The following is a 17,176-nucleotide window of genomic DNA, read 5'->3' on the forward strand; positions in this document are numbered from 1 at the left end:
GAGTAAGAAGGCCCTTATCAGATGCTAGCTACACTCTTGAACCTCCCAGCCTTCAGAATAGTTCCAAATAAACCCCAATTCTTTTTTTTTTTTGGTATTGTAGATGGATAGAATGCCTTTATTTTTATGTGATGCTAAAGACTGAACCCTGTGCTTCTGCCAGTGTGCTAGAACCCCAGCCCTAAACCCCTATTCTTTATAAAGGTTTCAAGTATTTTGTATAAAATGGACTAAGACAAGGAATCTAGAACTTCCCTTACAGGGCTGGAGAACTTGATGAATCAACACTAGGAAGGGGCTGACATACCTGACTGCTCTCAGACGGGACTTGAAACACCCAGAAGACATGGTGGGCGCCAAGCCTAGGCCCTAGGACTCTCACCCGAGGAAGGCATACTTGATACTCTAGGGACTTGAAAGGCCAGTAAGGCTGGCAGGCAGAGCACATGAGGAAAAGCCTGGGACAAGCAGAGGGGAGCTGAGTGGGGAAGCATTTAGTCCCTGTCCTGTGAGCAGACTGTGGGGCAGTGCAGAGTCCAAGAAGGAGGCTCGTGCAGATATCTAGCAAGGTGATGGTGGCTTAGAAAATGTAGCGAAATGTAGAGAAAGCGGTGGATGGCGCACTCTGGTGGGCTGTACAGGACACAGGATATGGAGACAGGAATCAGTGGGTGCTTGATCTGGAACGGATGGGCTTGGGCTTGGGCCTGAGCCATGTCCAGACTTGAAATGGAAGGGTGGGGGGACCGTGATGAAGGATCTCTGTGTGGAAGGCTCTCAGAGATCCAGCCAAACCTTCATGTGTCACACAGGAAGAAAAGCTGGGGCACTCTTCAAATGGTGACAGATTTAAGCTACAGTCAGGCACCCCAGCCTCGGCTAGTTGCTGGACTCTCATGGTCTGAGCAGCAGGGCCTGGCCACAAAGGCCAGCCCGCACCCCACCAGTGGGCACCACATACACCTGTCCATCAGCAGCCCTTGAGGGTGAGAAGTCTGTCAGCTGCAGGTTGCTGTCCCGGACTTGGTCATAGTCCCACAGCTGGTAGTGCCAACTCTTGCCCTGCTTGGAGAGAAGGAAGACAGCTCCTGGAGAGCCTTCTTCTGGCATGGATGGTGGCTGGCAGGGTATGCCAGGCTCAGGATGGAAAAGGCCAGGCAGCTCAGGGTCCTCAGTGTAGCCGAGGCGCGGCACCCACTGCACACCCAGCAGTACCCCTGGGGGACATGAAGAGATGAGTGGCGGTGCCCTGATTTCTACTCCCTCCAGCCCTCCAAGGTGTGTGCTGCCTTGATCGCCACTGTAACACAGAAGTGGGGAACACACAGGTAGGTGGGCTAGGGCTGAGACCCAGGGCATCTGGCTCCAAAGCTGCAGAGACTTTAAGTCCCACTTCCCACAAGCACAGGGCAGGCAGCAAGGCAGCACTGGATGGAGGAAACACCGTCATCTCCAGCTGTCCAGGAAAGACATGCTTGGAAAGAAGGCCTCAAGGCCACAGAGCCATGAAGAGGCCCAGCACATCCTTGATCTTGTCTTCCTGACATGCACAAATCTGATCTTTCATGCAGGTATTGGAATGATGATGACAATACTGGTGACACTTACTGAGACATGTAATGTGCCAAGGGCTACCCTGAATTTTAGGTGGCCTCCCTCTAAGGCTGCCTTATGAGGTGGGTTCACTGTCACCAATTTACAGATGGGAATCACAGACCCAGAGAGGTGAAGAAACTTGCCCAGAGTCACAAAGCCTAGCAGTGACTGGGCTGGACCTCAGAGTCTGTGCTCTGAGTTCCTGTTTGTGGAAATTCCAAGAGCCAGCTGTCTGAGGCACCAGCTGCCTGCCAGCTCTTGTGCTAAGAACCCCGTGGTGATGGGTGGCCCAGCTCTGGTCCATTACTTGAGTGCATGGCCTGGCTGTGGAGGTGCCAGCACAGGGGAGAGAATGTGAGAGCGTTAATGGGGCTGGGAGGATCCAGGAGAGAGGCACAGGGGTAAGGAAGGGACACCCACCTGCACTCACTGCCCAGTGGGCCTTGTGGCCCTTCTTCTGACAAGGTTCGTGGTTGAAGTCCTCATCGTAGCTGGTGTCAGTGTTAAGGCCAAAACATGGGATGGCCCTGGGACCCACCCTTGTCATGCCGCCCCTGCTCACTCCTAGGCCCTGGGATACGGGAAAAGCAGGGGATATCCAGTGAGAAGGTGCTGCAGGACAAGGTCTCTGTTGGGACCACCCAGGCCGCCACACAGCAGCTTGGTTTGGCAGCCCAATGTCTCCTGGGCCAGCCTGCCCATATCAGCCACTGTAAGTGAGAGCACAGAGAGAGACGGCTCAGGATGTGCCCGGCCCCATGTCAACAAGACCCATGTTCCTATCCCTCACCATGCCTGTCACCTGTGAGGCACAAAGGGAGTCAGCCCCATGTTCATGGCCACACTGAGGAGGTGGCAGAAGTAGACTTGGTACCCAGGTACCAGGCAAAGTCCACATGGTGACTACTGTGGCTTGCAGGCAGGGAGACAGACCCAGAAAATGGAATGACATCCACGTCACATGAGCCTGCAACAACCCACCAGCCTCCCTGGTTCTTTCCTAGGAAGAGCCAATGAGGCATGAAGCTTGAGACTCTTCCCCACCCAACTCACCAGAGAACATCTCTCCCTGGGCAGTGTAGCCTCTCTCCATGGCTACCTGTACCAGTCTCTCCAGGGGGATGCCGCTGGGGGGCAACAGGAGAGTGCCTGCCATCCACAAGGCCACCAACCCACATCTGGAAGAGATAGGCCTTGACTCTTAACCCTTACTTCATGCCATTACTGGGGGGGGGGAGGGGGAGGGATCCCTCTACTGGGAGCAGGAGTGGGGAACAGGTTTACTGCCCTGGGGGAGTTTGCCATCCCAGGTCAGGCAGGAATACCTGATTCCCTTCATGGGAGAGGATGGCCTGGGCCTGAGCCCAGGACTGGAGAGTGGAGACAGAGGTCATGGGAGCTTCCTGGGATTGGGGTCAGAGTAGAGTTAGACTAGTGGACCAGGTTCATTTGTTCACTCAACTGGAGCTCACTCGCTTGCTCGTGTGTTCCACTGTTTACTAAGCACACCCAGACCCCCAGTACAAACTTCCCTTTTCTCTCTCCTCTCCACGCTGCGTGGGATAAACACACTCTTCCTATACTCCCAGGTAAGTCCTCAGGAAGCCCAGGGAGGGTGGAGCCAGGCCGGGTCCCACACTGGAGCACTTACTGAGGGCCTTCTTGGATGAGGGAGGGCAGGTCACCACAGAAGAGGATCCACTGCAAGTCGCTCCGGAACCTGAAGAACCACATGTGGGTCACAAGGGAACAGCTCTGGGAGTTCCCCATGAGGTCCAGCTGGGAGCAGGTGTACAGGGAAGGGAACATAAGGAAAAAGGCCTGAAGGCTGCTCCTTGCTCAGTCACTGACTTCCTTCTCTCCTGATGAGGCACTTAATTTCTCTGAGCCTCGGTTTCCTCATCTGTTTGGGGGAATCATCCTCCTGGCTGCTCCCTGCTTTCTCTCAAGAGTTGGAAGGGCAAAGAGCAGATGTGTAAACTCTGCAACTAGAAGTCAGAAAGCTCTGAGGGAATGTCTCAAAGGGGTGTCTTACATCCAAACTGTGTGATTTTTTTTTTTCTTAAGTCTGTTAAACAAGATGAAAATCCCTTAATTTGTCCTTGAATAAAACCAGGTAACAACATGCTTACAGCCTACAAGATCAATCTGATAATGAATCTTTGCAGGCCTGACCAGCCCCACCCTGGTTCCCAGTGTGGGGTGTCTCCTGGCAAAAGGGATTGATACCACAGCAGGGTGGTTAAAAGCACCACAACTCCTTCCAGAGTTCAAAGGGGCCTTTCTCTTTGCACTGTGGCTAAGTGACCACTATAAACCTGAGTTTTCTCATCTGGGAAATGAAACATTCTTATCTCATGGGGTTGCTGAGAATCACAGTAAATTAATACTTAAAAACATACTAATCACACACTGAGAAGCAGTTGTTATTTGCATTCAGTTAGCCCCACGGGTGGCTCGGGTCATAAGGACTGGAGAGCTTGGGAGTTTCTTTGTGCACCTGGGCGAATTCTTTTTTCTCTTATCGAAATCAAGTCCCTAGCAAATGTCTAGCCCCCTTTCCTCCTCTCCTTGCAGAGTCCCTGGATGCTCCAGATCTCTCCATGGGACCCTGAACTCTTCTCATGACCCTGAGCAAAACCTTCCCTGACTCCTGTGCCCTCAGGACAGTCCAACTCCCAACTCCTGTGAGCTGGTTTTTGTCCACCTTCCCAGGCCCATCTTTGCCACTTGGCACTGTCTTGTTAAGAAAGTATCTGCAGAACCTGGAAAAAGAACATGTCCTCTTTTCACTGTGGGTCTCTGCCCAAGCAGTCTGCTCTCATCACATCCTGCCTACTTGATTGCTCAGCTGTGCTGGGGTCCCCCTCTCCAAGAAGCCCCCAGTGACATCTCAGCCTGGGTCAGGCACTCTCTTTAGGCTCTGTCATCACAGCACTGACCATCCCAGGCTGTGGGAAGCTCTGCCTCTGGACCAGGCACTTCTGAGAGCAGCTTTCTTCATTGGGGGAGGCACACCACCACTGTAGGACCTAGGTAGGGAACTAAAGCCATCAGTCCATCAGGCTGTTTGACTTCAGGAAAGGGGAAAACTGGAGGGGAGATGGGTGAAATGACCTGGGGACAGGTGATCTGGTCAGACCCTGGGTGGGTGGGGTGAGGCAGGGAGACCCTACCGGTCCTTGTGCAGCTTCAGGAGCCTCTTTACATCTTCTCTGCCCGTCGGGACTGGGCCTGCCTTCTCCAAGGCTTCCTTCAGGAGCTGGCTCTTCTCCAGGCCGTAGACGTGAGGGGGAGCGCCCCTAGCGGCAGAGGGTGGAGGCGGCAGTGGGGGTGGTGGGGGAATATGGGGCTGGAAACTACAGGGTTGGGGTAGAAAAGCTAAGTTCAAGGGACTCGGGGGTAGGGGAGGAGTTGGAACGATGGGGGCTTGAGGTTCAGGAGATCTTCGAAGAGGGATTGAGGGTTCTGGGGGAGCCGAGCATGGAGAAGTCATTTTGGGGGTCTATAAGATGAACTGAGGGATTGAGAATGGAAGAGAGGAGGATCCTTCACAAGGGTTAGATCTCAAGGATGGAGATTTGAAAGATTTTAGAACCGAGTTCCAGAATCTGAAGAGCAGGTTGGAAAAGACCAGGGCTAAACTCTGAAACCATGGGAGCAGGAACCGGGCTTGACTCAAGTCACGAGGGTTACCAGTGTGGGATTCATAAATCCAGAAACAGATCTGTGGTATGGGGCTGAGGCAGGTTGGGCTGCGTTTTGAAACTTAAGGGAAAATGGGTAAGCATTATTTCATTCTCTCGGGCTGGATTTAGGGAATTCCTGGGTCAATCTTTGGATATGGGGGCGCCTGAACGGTGAGACCTAGGAACCTGGGACTTGAGACTGAAGGAATTTAGACTGTCCCCACTCACATCCCAGGCACGAGTTCAGAAGCTTGGAGCTGACCTTTGAGCCAGAGGTCAAGAGGTCAAATCGGACACCGGGCAGGGAAATGATCTAGTGCTGAGGTGGTCCTGGAATCAACAACAGGAAAAGCCTGTAGGCTGAAAAGGCGGAGATCGGTGGCCCGACGGAGTCGCGATACCACTGGGACAGGGTCTGGACTTTAGGAAGCAGAACGCATCTCTCTGGGTGAAATGGCGGCCCCTACACACAGCTTTTCCTGTGTCACGAGGCAAAGCGCGCAGCGCGTGCCCACCCCTTTGATGATCACGTGATAGAAGACGTGCGGCATCAGGGAAAAGGTGGGACTTCCAAAGCACTGCCTCCGGAAGAGACTAGTGCGCGAGCCGCGTCCCGATTGGTTAAAAGCTCGTGACCTTCGCTGATTGGTCCGTAGGTTCGGGCGTGACTGGAGACGCACTCCTTGCAGAGGGGCGGGACTTTCCTGCTGAGGCGGGAACCCAAGTGCGGTTTTGATTGGCAAGATCAGAGCCCGGGGACGACACTCACTCTGATTGGTCAATCTACCGAATATCCCGGCAGGGATTGGCTTGCATAAAAGGAAAGGTGGGTCCAAAAGAGGAATCTTTGTGGTCTGGTCTGAAGAGCGTACCTGGCGCCACTTGGTGGATTTGAGGCCCTGTTGGTAAGTTTTCTCAGGCTCAAGGGGCTGTTGGCACCGGGAAATCGGGCGGAGCGCTTGGCGTCAGGCCTTTCCGCATCTCTCTGGGGAAGTTTTCTCGCTGTGCGAGGCCAGGGTGTTCAAAAGCTACCCTGCTTTCTTAACTGGCTCCTACATCCGGGTTTCCCCCCCCACCTCGGACAGCCCTTTGGGTGCGTGAGCCAATGGGGGATCGTCACTTGGGACGGGCCGCGTAGAGCATCCCGGGATTCGTAGTAAACTTCTGGAGATTTCTGTCAGCACGCGGGCGGGAGAAGAGGGGTTCCTGACTCGCATTGTTGCCCAAGCTGTGTCTCCCCCCCCAACTCCTATCTTATCTGACTTCCTCTTGGAAGGAAGGTCCCTGATCAGAGTCCGTTAAGCTAGCATCGGCAGGAAGGATTTGGAAAAACCCAGGTCTTAACTCATCCTTCTCCTTCTTTAAGCCGTACCTTGGTACCCCTCTCGATGGCAGTTCCTGAGACCCGCCCCAACCACACTATTTATATCAACAACCTCAATGAGAAGATCAAGAAGGATGGTGAGTGTTCGGGATGGTCTGGACCTTGAGCTATTCGGAATGAGCTGGCCCCTTTCTACCTCAAGAATCTGCTCTTCTTTCTCCGTCTTCTCAAACTAAATGAATAAGTTAGCCCCTTGGCTTTCGTACATACTGCTTGTGTCTTCAGCACACATCTTACACTCTTCCCTGTAACCTGGTCACTTGATAATCCTTCAAGGGTTTAGCTTCCTCCTCCAGGAAGCCCTCCCAGATCCACTCTCCCATCAGGTAGCTGCCACTGACTTCCCATGGGCCCTGGGTATCTCTACTCAGGCCTGGATCATTCTGTTGTCTTCCCTTTGTTCTGTGAGCTCCGTAAGGGCCGATACTGAGGTTGTCTGGGTCATCGTGGTGTTCCCAGTGATGGAAATATACAACATTAGTGATAGTGAACACTCTGAACCAGGGATTAATTTATGCACTTACGTTAATCTTAACTTTTTAAATTTTCATAATAGACCTTTAGGAGGGCACTGTAGTTATTCCCATTTCTGAGATTGGGCCAAGTGAGATGTAGGGGTGATGTAAACTTGCTTCTGGTCACGTAGCAAGGAAAGTTGTTGACTGCAGGTGTGAAATTTGGCTTAGGAATTCAGTTCTTTTTCTTTTTCTTTTAAACTTCATTTTATTTATTTTTTATGTGGTGCTGAGGATTGAACCCATTGACTCACATGTGCTAGGCAAATGCTCTACCAGTGAGCTACAACTCCAGCTCTTTGAAATCAGAAAAACACTTCCACTTTCTTGAGTAAATTATTATCTTTATTGAATCTCATTTCCTATACCTGAAAACTGGGCAAAATCATAGCCTTCTTTGAATGGATGGTTTGGGGATTACATTAGCTAACCCTTCACATGGTGCTTGAGTTCATGGCACCCAGCAGTTAGTGACAGTGGAATAAAAGCTGTTATTAAACTGACTCTGGTGGCACATCCCTGTCATCCCAGCAATTTGGGAGACTGAGACAATTGCCAGGTTTGAGACTATTCTCAGTAATGTTGTGAGGCCCAATCTCAAAATAAAAAGGACTGGGAATGTGGCTAACTACCACTGGGTTCAATCCTTGGTGCAAAACAACAACAAAAAACCAAACTCATTACCTCCAGAAAAATTTCAAAACCAAACAATGTTATTGGGATTAAGTTTGAGATTAACAACAAAATTGCTGTTAAACCAAAACAAGGGTGGTGCATTCCTGTAATCTCAAGCCTCAAGCAACTCTAATGGCTGGGGGCAGGAGGATTACACGTTTGAGGCCAGCTTGAGCAGTCCAGTACTGCAAAACCCACAAAAACCTGGGAATGTAAATTCCATGTCTGCTTTCAGAGTGTCGTGCTCAGCCTGTACTGGACAGTGCTGTGGACACACTGGTGGCCAAGAGTCCTGATTTTCTACGACCAGTCTTTGACAGCTCAGAGTTGTAAGGGCCGTTATGGAAGAAGCACAAGCAGAGTGGTCAAAGGTGGAATTGGAAGCCTAGAAAAGACAGATGGATTCATTTAGTTTGATAGGAGACATTTTGGAAAACTTTCCAGGTAGAGAAACTAGTATGTATATTACCATGAGATAGAAGAGTGTTTCATACTTGCACCAGGATATGCAATTGTCTAGGGGCAAAAGAGCCTGAAGCATTCTGGGAATTACAGGTAGTTTGGATCTGAGGCCTCGAGGCCTATAAATATTGGAGAGTCTTTTTCCAGGGAGCAAGTGCATTAATGGCTTACAGGCCTTGTGTTTGTGGAGGGGCATGGAACTTTATTCTGAGGGTGTAGGGAAGCCAAGCTGCTCGCTTGTCTTGGTTGTGTCACTTACAGAATGTCTTCCTGACTGTGGAGGGCAAACTTGAGTGGGCAAGAGTAGAGGCTGAAGAATGGGAGAGGTCCAGAGGCCAGGGGAATGACTGATGTCTAGACTGAGTTTAAGGGGATGGAACATGGAGAGGAAAACCAGAAATATCCTCACCGGGAGACTGGCAGATTGTTTCAAAACACCCTTGACCCTTGTTTCCTACTCCCAACACACGCACACACACACACACACACACACACACAACCCTGTCTCTCTCACCTTTTTTTGCCTAAGACCTTGTCACAGTTTTCACATGCAGTTGGTAAGAGGGTTCCTGTGTTTTGCTCAAGTACCACTTGCTATAAAGCAAGACACTTAGCTGGTGAAGTGTTAGGGGGACCTGGTTTAGATGGAATTGGATTGTAGACCTGGCTCTGCCATGTTCTTCTTAGTAAAATTGGGAGTCGGTGATGCCACCTTAGGGGATTTTTGTGATGATTTTGTTTTTTAGTTGTCGATGGATCTTTATTTTATGTATTTATGTATATGTGGACCTTTATTTTATGTATTTATTTACATGTAGTCCTGAGAATCAAATCCAGTGCCTCACTTGCTAGGGAAGTGCTCTACCACTGAGCCACAACCCCAGCCCTTTTGTGAGGATTTAATGAAGTTATTTCTGTTCAGCATTACATGGTATCCTTTTTTGTACCAGGGATTGAACCCAGGGGTGCTTAACCACTGAGCCACATTTCCAGCCCTTTTTAAAATATTTTATTTAGAGACAGGGTCTCACTAAGCTGCTAGGGCCTCTCTAAGTTTGCCGAGTCTGACTTTGAACTGGCAATCCTGCTTCTGTACCCTCCCAAACCACTGGATTACAGGCACGTGCCACCACCCCTGGCATTACATGGTATTTTTATCCATCCATGTTTGCTGGAGTCTGAACTGGGTATGGGAGATGGCAGTAAACCAGTCAGGGGACTGGGGTTGTGGCTCAGTGGTAAAGCACTCGCCTAGCATTTGTGAGGCACTGGGTTTGATCCTCAGCACCACATTAAAATAATAAATCAAAATAAAAGTATTGTGTCCATCTTCAAAACAAAATATTAAAAATAACCCCAACAAATCAGAATGGCCTATAGCTGTGAAGACATAAGTAAACCTTAGGTCAGGCATTGGAAAATGTCATGAAGTAAAGATAAGTTAGGGTAAGGTGAGGGGAGGAGGGACACAGTGACATGTTGACATGGCGGTTAGAGAAGACCTCTTGAGGCCTGAATGACTAGAAAGAAGCAGCTTTGAAAACATCTGGGGAAGGATGTTTTCCTCTCCAGCTGGTGCAAAAGCCTGGTGACAGAATTGGTGTTTGTCTTGAGAAAGGGCCAGGGAGACCTCCAGTGTGATTGGAGACATGGGAGTGAGGGGGAGCTTGGACAGACATGAGGTTGGGGAAATGTACCAGGACCACATTAAGAGGGCCTGTGTCGGGGATGGGAGTGGCAGTGAAAAGAAGCGCTTGTCTTTATTGAGTGTTCTGCACACAGGCATTTGGATTTCTCACGCGGCAGCTCTGTGGGCAGGTATTGTGAACGTCCACATCTTGCAGAAGAGCGTACTCAACCACCTGAGTGGGTCTTGGCAGGCTGCTGCTGTTATCGTGGGGTCCTAAGAGTTTACGGACCTGTGGCATTCTGAATACCTTCTCAGTTGGCCTTGTGCCTGGGCTGTGCTTTTCTGAAAATAAGAGCTCAAGCTTCACAGCTTGTTGCCAAAGGCTCTGGTCACTGTGGCTTTTTCTTTCTCTGATTGCAGAGCTGAAGAAGTCCCTGTACGCCATTTTCTCCCAGTTTGGCCAGATCCTGGATATTCTGGTGTCTCGGAGCCTGAAGATGAGGGGTCAGGCCTTTGTTATCTTCAAGGAGGTCAGCAGCGCCACAAATGCCCTGCGCTCCATGCAGGGTTTCCCCTTCTATGACAAGCCCATGGTAAGCATGGTGGGTATAGCAGTTGTGTATACGTGACATACTGGTATTCGTGTGTGTGTGTGTGTGTGTGTGTGTGTGTGTGTGTAGTAAGTCCCAGGCATATTATGTGGGAGGCAGTGGACCCCAGGAATAGCTGGGCTCCTGTTCCCTCCATCTAGAGAGGACAGTGTTGAGCCCTACCACTTGTAACTTCCGGGTGTGGGAGCCTGGCATCTCGTCTGCTAGTTAACTTTCTCAAGCATCTAGGAATTGGGTTTGTTTGTTTGGCAGTACTGGGGATTGAACCGGGAGCACTCTTTTTATTTTTTATTTTGAGCTGGTGGCAAGAATGGCCTCAAATTTGTGATCCTCTCGCTTTGGCCTCCCTCATAACTGGGGTTACAGGAGTGCAGCACTCCTGTAATTATTAAAAAATTATAAATGTTTTTGTGTCATCCATTCCCTCACACTTTCTCCCAAGTCACTACTTGGAGCACATCAAGCATTCAGATATGTGTTAGTTGTCAGAAAGTCCTGTTGACTCTACTTTCAAAACTACCAGCTCCCTGCTTCTCATCCCCCCCCTGCTGCTGGCCCGTCCTAGCCACCCCCTTCCCTTCTTAGAATAGTGGTGGTGGTCTGCTCACTAGGCTCCCTGCTTTGACCCCCTCCTCCCCAGAGGCCATTCTTTTCACCATAGCCCTCCTTTTTTTTGAGGTGCTGGACCTTGCACATGCTAGGCAAGTGCCCTACACTGAACTGCATCTTCAGCCCCATAACCTGTCTTTTAAGATGTGAGTGAGAGCTTGTCACTCTCCTTACAAAACTCCTGGCTGTCAGTTTTCTAAGAAAACACAAAAGCCTTCACTGCGGTCCCCAGTTGACCTTATGACGTTTCCTTCTCATCCCTTGAGCCTCTTTGCTATTCCTGGAACCCGCCATGTAGGCTTTAGTTCTTGCTAGAAGGCTCCATCACCAGATGTCCTTCTGGCTCACTCCCTCCTTCCTTTCTGTCTCTGCACAAGTAAGTGTCACCCTAGTACAAAGGTGGCATTCCTGGCTACCCTATCTGAAAATTCCCTCTTCAATATTTGACAACCCTTTCTCAGTTCGTGGTGACTCTACCTTCCTTCACTGAGAACACACCATTTGGGCAGGGCTTTTGTCTGTTCTGCTCACTGCTGTGCTCTCAGAGCCTAGAATGGGGCCCGCTGTGCAGTGGGGTCTTTACGGACAGTAGAATGAATGAGATTACCTGGTTGACTAAATTCCTCCTTTTGTGTCTGGAACTCCCCTGCACATGTGCTCGTGTCCTAGCTTTGCCTTCTCAGAATGCCTTTGACCTGATACTCAGGGCTGTCTTATCTTCCTTTAAAAATACCAAGAACATTTGCTGTGTCAGGTGCTGTTTGTTTTGAGCACTTCAACTCATGTAGTCCTCATGCCAATCCTTCCAGGAATTTCATAATTCCCATTTTACAGATGAGGATGTTGAAGCAATTTCTTTCCTTTTTTTTTTTTTGCGGTGCTGGGGATCGAACCCAGGATCTTGTGCTTGCAAGGCAAGCACTCTGCTGACTGAGCTATCTCCCCGGCCCCAATTTCTTTCCTTTTTTTTTTTTTTTTTTTTTTGTGGTGTTGGATTTCAAACCCAGGGCCTTACGCATGCTAAGCAAGTGCTTTGCTCCTGAATTTGAACCTAGGCAATTTGGCTCTGAAATCCATGCCCCTAATCTTTCTGTGTTCTGTTTGGTAGCGCATCCAGTACGCCAAGACCGATTCAGATATCATTGCCAAGATGAAGGGCACCTTTGTGGAGAGGGACCGCAAGCGGGAGAAGAGAAAGCCCAAGAGCCAGGAGACCCCAGCTGCCAAGAAGGCTGTGCAGGGTGGGGCAGCTGCTCCTGTGGTGGGAGCTGTCCAGGGGCCTGTCCCGGTAAGCCAGGGCCCTGAGATGCTTCCTTCTTACCACTAGGACTTCCTTAGCCACTGGCCTGGTTGGGGGCAGGAGGGGGCATATTCTCCCCGTGGGGACTCAGACCTTTCCATTCCATTTCCATTGTGTGTCTTTTGGTGGGGTTGAGCTCCTGGATGGTGGTGTCATCAAAGTTCCTATTGCCTGCCTGCTTGATTTCCCACCCCTCCCCATGCTGGTGATTGAACCAGGGTCTTGTGCTTGCAAGGCAGCCACTCTATCAGCTGAGCTCTATCCCCAAGCCCCTGCTTGATTATTTCTGAAGGTCTTTCTCCATGCCTGTCATCTAGTTTCTCTCCTTGACCTTGGTTTTAATGTCTTTTTTTCTTTTTTCTTTTTTTTTTTTTTGGTGGTACTTGGAGTTTAACCCAGGAGTGCTTTACCACTGAACTACATCCCCAACCTTTTTTAGTGAGACAGGATTTTGTTAGGTACTGAAACTGACCTTGAACTTGTTATCCTTCTACCTCCTGAGTTGCTGGGATTACAGGCCTATACCACTGTGCTTGTCTTCCTCATCCCTTCTTAATTTTTATCCTGAGATAGAGTTTTGCTAAATTGCAGAGTCTAAACTTGTGATCCTTTCAGTCTCTGAGAAGCTGGAATCATAGCATCACTTGTTCTGTGTCTTTTTAAGTCAATAGCTATGTAGAAAATCCAGAATTAAGTGAATTTAATTTGGAAATGTTGCTGGATATAAGTTCAGTGTGAAAAAAGTTCTATTTCTGTATGCTCATAACAAACAAACTTCATGTTGAAAAATAGTACCAAGGATAAAGTGCACAAAACTGCTTCACTGAAATAACAGAATGTTGCTGGGAGAAATAGGAGACCTCAGCGATGAATGAGAAGACTCAGTGCAATACTGTTAAGAGATCAGTTCTTTCTACATTGATCTAAGATTATTTAAACACAATTGCAATCAAAATCCCATTAAGAGTTCCAGTAGACACTGACTGGAAAGGCCAGGCCAAGACAAACAAGATGATTAAAACTGGGACAGAAGACTCATAAAGTTGCCGCAAGCAAGATAACGCACTGTTGGCAAAAGAGTAGAAAGATGGACCACTGGGTAGAGTGATGTCGAGAAATAGCCACACACGTTGGTCATTTGACGTGTGATCAGGATACCCCTGCAGTTCAGTGGGGACTTGTTTTTTCCCAGTAAATGATGCTGGGTAGATGGATCTGCAAGGGAAAAAGATTAGTACCACCCCTTCACATTGTTGATGAAAGTTAGCTTGAACTGAATCATAGACCTGAATGTGACAACTAACAAATAAGAGTTAAGAAAATAGGACAATGTCTTCTTGACTTTGGTGAGGACATGAAAAGCAGAAACATCCTGTTTTCTAAACAGGATACCAAAAGTGCTAATATGAAAGAAAAAGTAAATGAATTGGATCTACTCCTTAGGTCTCCATGTCTCTGGCTCTCATGAGTTTCATGGTTCTCAGGATGTGTCACAATTTGTCTGGAGTCTGGTGGTGTCTGGATCTCCGTTGAGGCTTTTCCGTTGTTACCAGTCTCTTCTGGGCCTAGCCTTCCTTCCATATTTGACTCTTAAGGTTGGGACACTTGCTCTGGGCTGTACTGTGTGGGCTGTGTGCATTGGGCTGGCAACCATCTGTACCTTCCCTGACCATCTCTTCCCATCACTACTGTCCACTGTCCCCCGACCCCCATTTATATTTTTGTGGTGCTGGGGATGCATCCCCCAGCCTTGTTCATGCTGTGCAAAGGCTCTGCCACCAAGCCACAATCCCAGCCCTCCACTGTCTTTGTTTCTTCCTCCGTCTCTGGGTCTATTTCTTTATTTAGTTTTTGTTTCTTAGAAGCAAAAGCACAGAATGCTCCTTAGCATATGTTTCTACACCTTTGAGTTCACAGTTGTTTGCATTTTTCCCCCTCCTGACTTTTTTTCTATTTATATATCTATAAACAAGTTTGGATTATACTAATTTTTATACCTTAAAAATTTTTTTAGAAAAGAAAGTTTCTGATGTAATGTTCCCCCTGACCTGAGGTCTGCTTCGCTCTATCTGGTACTCTTGGTGCCTTTTTTGCCTCTTATTCTTTTTATTTCTTTTTATTTATTTATTTTTTTTTGCGGTGCTGGGGATTGAACCCAGGGTCTTGTGCTTTCGAGGCAAGCACTCTACCAACTGAGCTCTCTCCCCAGCCCATTCTTTTTATTTCTTACCTATAGTGTTTCCTCTGACAGTCCTTGTGCCTTCGCCTCCTGTGGGTACTGTAGCCTCCCCTTCTTCTGTCTACCATTGTGTCAGTCCTGCTCTCTCTCTCCACAGGGCATGCCACCGATGACTCAGGCACCCCGCATCATGCACCACATGCCGGGCCAGCCTCCCTACATGCCACCCCCTGGCATGATCCCACCGCCAGGTCTTGCACCAGGCCAGATCCCACCAGGGGCCATGCCCCCGCAACAACTTATGCCAGGGCAGATGCCACCTGCCCAACCTGTGAGTGTCTAGTCCCTCTATGGTTTCACATAAATGAAATGTAGAATAGAAGGAGACCAGTTCAGGGCTGCTTTAGATTGGGTGGTTGGGGTAAGCTCCCGAGGAGGTGGCGTTGAAGCAGAGATCCCTCAGTGATGGACTCAGAGCAGTGGGGTTGGACCCTGGGGCAGAGAGGAATTGGCATGTTTGTTGCAGGTCTGGTAGGTCAGGGTGAGGCTGGAGCAGTGGCCACTGCTAGATTCATTCTGTGAATTTCTGTTGAGCATCAGCTTGTGCACCAGCTCCTATGCTGTACTCAAGGGGTATGTCAGTGGTCAAAACAAAAACCCCTGTTGTCTTACAGCCTACAGTTTGTAGGGGTATGGGGTATGGGAAGAAGGGCAATAGCATGTGTTTCAGAATCCCCCAGTAGACCCAGGGCTTCCATGCTCATGGACTCCCTTTCCTCTCCTGCAGCTTTCCGAGAATCCGCCAAATCACATCTTGTTTCTTACCAATCTACCGGAGGAGACCAACGAGCTCATGCTATCCATGCTTTTCAACCAGTAAGTAGGGCCAGTAGCTGGACTGGAACTGGAGGGTGATGGCCAGAAGGTGTCACCAGGGGAGTGAGCCTTGGAATTCTGCTGGCAGAGCCCCAGGCCAGCTTAGGCTTGGCAGCAGGGACAGCAGCTGAAGGTGGAGGTGGAGGAGGAGAAGGAGGAAGCCAAGGCTGGTGATGAGGCAGACGGGGACGCCATGGCCAGGGGCTGCCGGCCTTTGTCAGCCCAGGTTCTGGTTCATTTTTCTAGTTTTAAAATGGAAAAATGTATCGGGTTTCAGCATTCAGCAGTGCAAGGTGTATATAAAACAACAGCAAGACATCATTGATCATTGGCTGGATGACAAAAATTGGCATGTTCAAAAACAGCAAGTGCGGAGGTGGAGTTGCGTGAACCTGGTGCCATGCTGATGGGAAATAGACTCTGAGGCCATTGTGCACAGGGACTGTTAAATGGGAGTTGTGGATGTGGCAGAATTTACCTGGTGGTTCTGCTTCAGGCATTCCATAGAAATTCTTGAAACAAGTAAGTCCCGAGTAGCTGTGAAAGGGGTAATCATCACAGAGTCCGCAGTGGGGAGTAGGAGGCAGCCTCCCCTGAAGAAGGGTTGGCTCATATACTGATATTTACCGCGGCTTACAATGTGGCAGTTTGGAGAAGCAGAAATGGCAACATAGTGGTTGCTTTATAATAATGCTGAGAGAAAGTTTTGAGAAACCGAACAAAATAAAAACCAATACCACTGGTATGCCATTTCCATAAAAGGTACGTATTTTATGAAAATATTAGTGAAAGAAAGAGGCTCAGTAATACCTGTGGAGGAGGGTGTTCTAGTGGAGAAGGCAGTAAGGAATGAGAAAAGGGAGATTAAAGAAGCAGCATATCAGCATATCCTAAAAGTGAGAGTACTGATTGTGTCTGAAACTGGAAGCGGGTTGTGATGGGGGAAGGGTAGGGTTTCGGTGTTCTGTGTCATCGTCTAGGTTGTGGTTTGCACGGGTGTTTGTTTAGCATTTTTCATTAAACAGCATGTTTGCAGTGGGGTTTCTCAGCTCAGCACTGTGTATTTGGGATGGGATAGTCCTTTGTCATGGGGGCCTGTCCTCTGCATTGTAAGATGTTTAGCATCATTCCTGGCCTCTGCCCTCTACCTGCCAAAATGTCAGGGGACAGTCTGAGGTCTTTCATTCTCTTTTCTCAGGTTCCCTGGCTTCAAGGAGGTCCGCCTGGTCCCTGGGCGGCATGACATTGCCTTCGTGGAGTTTGATAATGAGGTGCAAGCAGGGGCAGCTCGGGACGCCCTGCAGGGCTTTAAGATCACCCAGAACAACGCCATGAAGATCTCCTTTGCCAAGAAGTAGCACCTTTCCCCCAGGCCTGTCCTTACCCCTGTTCTGGGGCTGTCCCTTCCCCCTTGGCTCAGCCCCTGAAGGTAAGTCCCCCTTTGGGGGCCTTCTCAGAGCCGTGTGTGAGTGTGTGGTCGCCACACAGCATTGTACCCAGAGTCTGTCCCCAGACATTGCACCTGGCGCTGTAAGGCTGGAATTAAAGTGGTTTTTTGAGGTTTGGTTTTTCACAATCATTTGTCTCTTTATTTCCTTGCTTTCCGTGGTTCTCTTCCCTCCACGTCAGCATGTCTTGGGCTTTTGGACT

At 49.2% G+C, this 17,176-nt stretch overlaps 2 protein-coding genes across 11 annotated transcripts; one reads left to right on the forward strand and one right to left on the reverse strand.

Annotated features, from left to right (window-relative positions):
* Nucleotides 1-72: 72 nt before the first annotated feature.
* Nucleotides 73-6,320, reverse strand: Actmap (actin maturation protease). 10 transcript variants are annotated; one of them, XM_047529564.1, is made up of 8 exons: nt 6,158-6,317; nt 5,548-5,615; nt 4,773-4,898; nt 3,248-3,375; nt 2,650-2,774; nt 2,177-2,306; nt 2,017-2,087; nt 73-1,217 (listed from the first exon to the last, which is right to left on the reverse strand). In XM_047529564.1, exons 4-8 carry the CDS (start codon nt 3,364-3,366, stop codon nt 895-897), a joined length of 768 nt encoding a protein of 255 aa, XP_047385520.1. In that variant the 5' UTR covers nt 3,367-3,375; nt 4,773-4,898; nt 5,548-5,615; nt 6,158-6,317; the 3' UTR covers nt 73-894. The 10 variants fall into 10 exon arrangements, 9 of the variants coding, with proteins under 9 accessions (XP_047385520.1, XP_047385521.1, XP_047385523.1 ...); XM_047529565.1 differs by lacking the exon at nt 5,548-5,615; XM_047529567.1 differs by lacking the exon at nt 5,548-5,615 and having other exon boundaries at nt 3,248-3,316; nt 6,158-6,272.
* Snrpa (small nuclear ribonucleoprotein polypeptide A) lies at nt 6,038-17,102 on the forward strand. Its single transcript, XM_047529571.1, has 7 exons — nt 6,038-6,190; nt 6,652-6,746; nt 10,372-10,544; nt 12,280-12,459; nt 14,808-14,981; nt 15,438-15,526; nt 16,725-17,102. Exons 2-7 carry the CDS (start codon nt 6,674-6,676, stop codon nt 16,882-16,884), a joined length of 849 nt encoding a protein of 282 aa, XP_047385527.1. The 5' UTR covers nt 6,038-6,190; nt 6,652-6,673; the 3' UTR covers nt 16,885-17,102.
* Nucleotides 17,103-17,176: the final 74 nt, after the last annotated feature.

Source organism: Sciurus carolinensis, chromosome 16, assembly GCF_902686445.1.
Source record: "Sciurus carolinensis chromosome 16, mSciCar1.2, whole genome shotgun sequence".
Lineage (NCBI taxonomy): Eukaryota > Metazoa > Chordata > Mammalia > Rodentia > Sciuridae > Sciurus > Sciurus carolinensis.

Coding starts and splice junctions, on each gene's coding strand:
- Actmap (XM_047529562.1), bottom strand. CDS start 5,092: ATGACTTCTCCATGCTCGGCTCCCCCAGAACCCTCAATCCCTCTTCGA. Junction 2,088..2,176: donor GGATATCCCCTGCTTTTCCC/GTATCCCAGGGC, acceptor CACTGACACCAG/CTACGATGAGGACTTCAACC. Junction 1,218..2,016: donor CCACTGGGCAGTGAGTGCAG/GTGGGTGTCCCT, acceptor CATGTCCCCCAG/GGGTACTGCTGGGTGTGCAG.
- Snrpa (XM_047529571.1), top strand. CDS start 6,674: ATGGCAGTTCCTGAGACCCGCCCCAACCACACTATTTATATCAACAAC. Junction 6,747..10,371: donor TGAGAAGATCAAGAAGGATG/GTGAGTGTTCGG, acceptor CTCTGATTGCAG/AGCTGAAGAAGTCCCTGTAC. Junction 10,545..12,279: donor CCTTCTATGACAAGCCCATG/GTAAGCATGGTG, acceptor TCTGTTTGGTAG/CGCATCCAGTACGCCAAGAC.